This window comes from Haliaeetus leucocephalus, unplaced genomic scaffold (genome assembly GCF_000737465.1).
Source record: "Haliaeetus leucocephalus isolate CR32 unplaced genomic scaffold, Haliaeetus_leucocephalus-4.0 Scaffold157, whole genome shotgun sequence".
In the NCBI taxonomy this organism is placed as follows: Eukaryota; Metazoa; Chordata; class Aves; order Accipitriformes; family Accipitridae; genus Haliaeetus; species Haliaeetus leucocephalus.
Window position 1 is genome coordinate 490,818 of NW_010972593.1, and position 7,472 is coordinate 498,289.

Sequence of the window (7,472 nt, forward strand, 5' to 3'; positions counted from 1 at the left end):
GGCGCTGTGCCTGGCCTGGTACGGGCTGAGCGCCGGCGGGAACGTGGTGAACAAGCTGCTGCTCGGTGGCTTCCCGCGGCCCGTTACCGTTTCGCTTTTTCACATCCTGGGGCTGTGCGGGCTCTTACCGCCGTTGCTGCGCGCCTGGCGGGTACCGCCCGCCGGTCCGGCCCAGCTGCCGCCCCGCGCCTACCCCCGGTACATCCTACCGCTCGCTTTCGGCAAGTACTTCGCCTCCGTCTCCGCGCACGTCTCGCTCTGGAGGGTCCCGGTCTCCTACGCGCACACAGGTGAGGCCCGTTGTCCCGGGTCGGCGGGGGTGGGTAGTGCCCGGTGGGGTGGCCTTACCCCCGGCGTGTGCTCGGGAGGGTGCCCGGTGGGATGTCCCGGCGCCGGTTGCGCTCCTTCGGGCGCCCGGGGCCCGGCACTTGCTTATACCGGTGCCCAGGGTTTCCTTGTACCGGTGCTCAGTGGGGTGACCTGAAGCCCGGTGCGTGCTCGTACGGGTGCCCAGTGCGGCGTCCCGGTCCCCAGCGCACGCTCGTACTGGTGCGGCGACCTGAAGCCCAGCGTGTGCTCGTGTGGGTGCTCAGCACGGTCTGCCGTGCCCCAGCGTGTGCTCCCGTGGGTGCCCGGCACGGTCCCCCGGAGCGCCAAGAACAGGCCCGTGTTTGTACGAGCGGCCAGCACGGTGACAAGGAGGGATTGACCCAGCGTGGGCTGAGGTTACGGCTTTGGTGGGACCGGAGCTGAGCCCCCCCTCCGTCCCCAGCGGATGGCAGTTAATGGAGTTGGCCCAAGCTTCACCTCCCCACCGACATTTTCTTTCCGTTCTCAGTAAAAGCGACGATGCCAATATGGGTGGTTCTTCTTTCGCGGATCATAATGAAGGAAAAGCAGACGACGAAGGTGCGGACAGGTTTGCTGAGGTTTCTTCACTTGGTGGCGTTTGCGGTGTGCTCTGCTTGCTGGGATCGGAAAAGCTCAGGCTTCGGTTAGCTGGGTGAATTTTGTGATTGAAATTAGATTATGCAGTTTTTACAAGTTCCTTTCCTTTTGTTGTGAATGTAAAGAAAGCACGTCTAAACATTGAGCGAGGTGATGCTCTCTGACACACTGGAGTTGTTATAGTGTGTATTGTAGTCTCTTCATTTCTTCAAATTACAATAGTATAAAAGTTGATCCCGGGTTCTGTTGCTTTACTCTCCCTTCTCCTTTTCTACCCAAAACAGCAGTATGTATAAACTCAGATGAAACAAAAATTCTTAGAAGACGTAAGCTGCTCCTCTCGATTCCTCTTTCAGGTGTACTTGTCTCTGATCCCCATAATAACTGGTGTCTTGTTGGCCACCGTCACGGAACTTTCCTTTGACATGTGGGGACTCATCAGTGCGCTTGCTGCTACTCTGTGTTTTTCACTTCAGAACATCTTCTCAAAGAAGGTAGTAGTTTTGTTGTTCATAACTTCGGTCAGTAGTATCATCCTTTAGCAGGACAGTATGTATTTTCCAGTACGTATAGATGTTGGGGTTTTTTTAAGTTGACTTTATAGTCAAAGGAGCCCAAAGTAATGGTTGGCTATTCTGTATGCCTGTTCTCTACAGCTCCTCCTACCTGTCAAAGCGGTTATACTGAAAACTGGGCAGAACTCAGAGTTTATCCTGAGCCTTTTATTTACTCCTTGGCATGGAGGGTTTTTTTCGGCTGACCGTTCAATAGTGCTTAAATTTAACAGTTCATTTGAAAGCTTTTAATGTATCTTGCTGTATCAAATCCTTTCTCTGTAGCAAATAAGTCAGTGCTAACACTGGGCACTCCTTGAACTCCTAGAAACAAAATTAAAATGTATGCCTTGAATCTAGTTACAGAATGATTTCTGGTTTGTAAAGCATTTTAAATGTATTATTATCTTGTTAATACTAAGAGTCACCACTCAAGAAACCATTGTTTTTCAAATGGACATCTTTTTTTCTTTAGTCATCTTTATAGGAAATACATGCTATATAACAGTATTTACTTATTTTTGTAATTTATCTGTTGTCTAAAGCTGTTATTGTTACATGGCTTCTGAATCTCCGCTGATAACGTGGGCAGTAGTAGCTGAAGAAAGTTTGTTTAATAATGTTTTTTGTCAGGTGTTAAGAGATTCCCGAATACACCATCTTCGGTTGCTGAACATACTTGGGTGCCATGCTGTGTTCTTCATGATCCCAACGTGGGTTTTGGTAGATCTTTCTTCCTTCTTAGTAGAGAATGACTTGGTAAGTGTTGTATTTGGGAGGCTGTTTGCTATTAAGAAAAGAGGAAAAAAAACCCAACCAAACAAACACCAACACCCATGCCAAAAAAGTGCACTTAAGTGTTTCAGTGCAGTTCCTCATCAGCACAGGAGGAACTGTTGTGAAATACCTGCAAACTGTTTCACAAAACAATATGAAAAAATAAGCATAGTGTTTATTGTGAGAATTCATGTCAGGGTTAGGAGAGGTAGCTTATGTGACAGCATAAACCTCAGGAATTAGTAGCTGGAGACAGGAACAAATGCACCCGGAACGTGTGTTACAAGTATGTAGAGAGATGTTTTCTCAGAGCTGCTAGTTGCAAAATGTAACATACTTGGGTGCTTCTTTAGAGTTAAGTTGCAGATGTTCTTCCTATCAATGGCAGGTAAGAAGTGACTCAAGTTGTATTTGTGTTTCTTTGTCTCTTACGTGAAACCTGGGATAATTTTTGTTTCTTCTTGTAACGTCTGTCTTTGTAACAGAGCACGATGTCTCATTGGTCCTGGACCTTGATGTTGCTTATAATCAGTGGATTCTGTAATTTTGCCCAGAACGTCATTGCCTTCAGTATTCTTAACCTGATCAGCCCGCTAAGTTACTCTGTCGCAAACGCCACAAAAAGAATCATGGTCATCACGGTGTCCCTTATAATGCTTCGCAATCCGGTTACAAGCACCAATGTCCTTGGAATGATGACAGCTATCTTAGGGGTCTTCTTATATAACAAGGTAAGGGGTGGGTTGGTTGGTTTGTTTATTCAGGAAACTCACCAGAAACGGTCCAGTAGCTTTGAGCTATTTTTTGTACAACAAGTTGACAGCTAGCAGAACAAAAATGTAGAATGCATGGCATAAAACTTCATTGCAGAGGAAGTACGTGTATCACCTAAGTGAAGTACTCAGGTGCTTGGGTCGGGCCAGCTGTTACACCTCTAAAAAACTTAAATTTTGATCTTAACGTTTTTGTGAAAAATTAAGATTGGGAAGTAACTCACTCAAATCCCTTGAGCAAAAGAGCAGCTTACTGATTTGGCATATGAGATGAATGAGCTTTCTATTAGAAGCCACTACTATTTTAAGACTCTAACAGGCACAGAGAGTAGTATAATTGTAAAACTGTGTGCTTTTTTTCTAGGTATATGAATATGTTAGGTGACATCTAAGAAAAACATTCTTTCTTTCTTTCCTAGACAAAATATGATGCAAACCAAGAAGCAAAGAAGCAGCTACTTCCAGTTACAACTGGAGACCTTGTGAATTTGGACAGGCATCGAAACACTCCTGAAAAGTCTCAGAATGGACTTACGGCATTTGCACAACATGGAGACTATCAGTATGGTCGAACCAATATCTTAACAGACCACTTCCAGTATAATCGGCAAAACTATCCAACTACCTACAACTTAAATCGTTTTGATATATAGAATCCTGGCAAGCAGGTATAGACTGTGATATCGAAGTGTCCCCAACATTATCAGAAACTTTCAGTACATCCATGAATGTAAAGCCATTTTATTGTACAGTTTTTGCAGAAGGGAAGGTGCATGTGTAGTGAAAGCGGTACAGACCTTCAACAACTTCTAAGCAGACCTTTAAACGTGAAACAACTAGATCTGACACTGGAACTAAATGCACAGTGTAGCCCTTGTACAGAAATTCTGGTGAAATGCACGTACGTAACTTTGGAGTAAAATACCTGCTGTCACTGCTCCTTTTCAGAGCCTGTCAACTGATTATTCTTTTGGCAGCTAAATTCTGGCCAGTATTTTGTTCCTGCGCTGGTAACGTCACCTTTAATTTGTTCTCTAATACGTTTTAATGATCCTTTCTTTTAATGGAATTTTCAGAAAGAAGTGAAACTAAGGCGTACTTCTGGTTATCAGGATTTGTCTGTTTGAGGAGGATTGACTTATGTCTATCAGTTGCAGATAGGTAGAGTTGAATTCACCTCGAGCGACTACGAAACTTCACGTGGGTATTAATTAACTCCTTTTGTGCCTATGCCTCCGGTTGTTGATGACAAAACAGAAGTGTTTCTGAAAGAGTAGGCAGTGGAAGGATTAATCTCTTCAAGAAGCATATTTCAGGCATAGAGAAACAGAATTCTCTGAAATCACTGTTGTCCCAGTCACTGTAGATAACAAACAAACAGAGCTTAAGACTATGATTGTTTTCTGAATAATGTAGTCCTGTAACTTCAGACATTGCTCTTCCTTGGCAATACAGAAAACACCTTCATAAATAAAGTGTTTGGAATAATACGATTTTTTTTTTCACTTGCTTCACACCTGTTCTTAGAAAACTCTTCTGTTGCTTTAGAAATTGAAGGGTATCAGGTGTTTTCTTCTCAGTTCAAATTATGCTCTCTTACATGATTCTTATATTATGGATGCATTAATTTGAATAATCATCATTCTTAATTGTTTCTTAAGTCTACCTTTTTAGCCCCTAATTGTTTAAGTTTCTTAATTACTGCTGTTGGAGTTGCTGTGTGCATTTAGCCTGACTTTCACTTCCCGCTGAAAGAAGTTAAATTTTGTATCCTGCTCTGTTCCTGCAACTCCCCTAGCTCAAACAGTAAATTGTTAAGAAAAAATTATTTGAATCAGCAGTAAATAGATAATTTATGGTTAAGAAGAACTGATTCAGTTAGTATAAATGAACATACTTAATTCTAGACAAGTTGATTGTTGTGCGTCAGATACTGCATTTGTGCGTGAAAGGAATGAAACCAGTTGAACTTGGGTTTCACTGAACCAGATTTTGTTATTGTTATTACTTTAGCAAAACAAGATTTTAGGGGCCTTCTTTCCTTAACAGAAAAGCTGTTGTACAGTGAGATTTTTGATAGCATATTATGTTTTTACTAGAGAGGTATTAGACACCAGTGACAAAATTTAGGGTGTGGTACAGAACACCCCCTCTACTTATTTATTGCTTTTTAAATGACCATTTCCTTGATGTGATGTGATGATTTGGCTCCTTTCTGGATAATAAAGAATTTATTTTTAAGTGCAAAGGCAACCTGATCTTATTCTTTTGGCTGACTGTGGAGGTAGTTACATAGACTGCCTTCCTCCATACAGCCCAAAAGAGGAAATGGTCCTTCTGAAACTTCAGAGATGGTTAAATATGCTGCTAATGTTTGTGAACAGAACTTCCTTCACTTGACCAGAGTTGAATCTGTTCATGCTAGCTTAGAGCTTGGGCTTTTAGTTTAGAAAATCTAAATAAATTATTCCCTATCCCATGTTAACAAGAACAAGATAATGAGGAAAAGCATTACTTCAGATGAAATTTCTTTTGCCTGTTCAGTATTAATTTATGTATAATTCTTTCTTTTCAATATGGGAAAGTGCAAAATGTGTGTTTTTGAGGCTCACTTCCTGATATTCAAGTGCTTTTTACATACATGTAAAAAGGATTCTGCGGACTCTGGATTTGGATTAGGTTCTGGCTCTGCAAAAGACTGATTTGAGGATGAGATATTTAGGCTGAGATTTTTAAGAGAGGCTGAAGTTCTCCAGCTCCTTTCAAAGGGAGCTAGCTGTAAACTGTTAGACTCCTGCAAACGCTTAATTGTGTTCTTTGTGCCCCAGTTTCCCATTTGGAAAATGGAGATGATTCTTCCCTACTTCATAGAGGGGTGAAATACCAGAAAAAAGTAGCAGTGGGGGCCCCAGGGATGTACAGGCATACTCTTGAGTTTATCTGTACATCTTCTGGTATGTCTACCGCTGTACCATCTTGATACAACTTGAACTGTTACTTGGAATAAAGCTCCGCATACTTTATTCACAGATCGGAAGCTTTATTGAATACATGTAAATGGTTTCCTTTTAAAGAACATAACCAGATCTTTTTTGCAACTGTTTTCAGAGAAAGCTGGCATTGTGCACATACTGTAGGCAGGTCTTTAGCTCAGTTTTTTATTGTCAAGAGTACAGTAGCAGGTGAGGGCTTTCTGTTGAAAATACCTTGTCCCAAATTCCGGTCCGGGCTCGTGGCCTCACTGTGTCTCCGAAACAAAACTACTGTACTTGCAGAGCAAAAAGGGACTGACCCAAAACAAGGATATCATCCGTTCAGGGCCCAGAGAGTGAATCTCTTCCCTGGAGACTTCCTGAGAGTGTTAATGCTCTTCTAGTTTAGGTCTGTGGTCAACAGGGTTAATTTTGTATGGTAGAACATATAATTAAAACAGTTAAGTGAATCGGTTACAAGAGGTGGTTTTGCTGAGTACCTGAATCCAAGTCCTTAAGCAATATTGCCCACATTCAGGTAAAGGAAGTTTCTGATACTGTTGTAATATATATTTTAATCTTGGACCTCTGCGAGACTTTGTTTGGCAAGGTGAAACGTTTGTTTTAACATGGTTTGTAAATTAATGACATATTTAACTATGTACATAGGTCTGTAGAAAGTATGGAAACACTGGAATAAAAAGGGCATATCTAGACATTTCGTGTATAATGACCCTGTAATTAAATCAAAGTGAAGGGGTTGGTTTGCGTTTTTTCCTTGCAGGAAGCTTTGGGAGTGCCACACATGAGTAGTCACGGCCACTTGTGAGAAATCGGATGAGTGTGTTGCCGTGTGGGTGTGATACCTTACCGGATGGTTACGTAGGCTGAAACTACGATGATTTGGATGCCGTAACTAGTGTTAGCACACGAGTCGCTGGTATCCTTAGAAATGTTTTGATTTCCATTGTGCATTTCTAACATGTAAATGCATGACAAAATTGGGAAATTCTTTCCAAAACAGTCCTGGATAGTTCTAGAAAGACCAGTGTTAAAGAAACCCATCTCTCCCCACTACGTGTGGGTTTTCTGTTGATAGTTCCATGGAGTATTTGGTGCTCTTTGAAGAGATCTTCAAAATATTTCCCTTGCAGATTCAGTTTTAGTACCTAGTAGTGATTAGAGCATCTTCATCATCTGGTAAAATGCTTGTATTTTTTAAAAAACTGAATGCTAAATAAAATTGAGGCAATACTTAGGTTTTGTAGGTGTACAGTGATTTTTAAAAATAGTGTTGGTAATTTGGGGTCAATTCATGATGATTCCTGAAGCTCAAAACCTTTTCTTTCTGATCTGTGTTTAAACCCACATTTTTCTGATGTAGCATTTTGCAGCAGCAGCGACTTCTGCCATGTAGCTATTTGTGAAAAAGGTGCAATATAAATATT

General features: G+C 41.8%; 1 protein-coding gene across 1 annotated transcript; it reads left to right on the forward strand.

Moving 5' to 3' along the window:
• Window position 1: 1 nt before the first annotated feature.
• On the forward strand, window positions 2–7,472 carry SLC35E1 (solute carrier family 35, member E1; the record flags this gene model as incomplete). The annotated part of the gene is made up of 6 exons (XM_010562308.1): window positions 2–290; window positions 839–909; window positions 1,305–1,442; window positions 2,136–2,261; window positions 2,765–3,010; window positions 3,472–7,472. Coding segments are annotated over 6 exons (1,104 nt in total), but the record flags the coding sequence as incomplete, so codon positions are not given.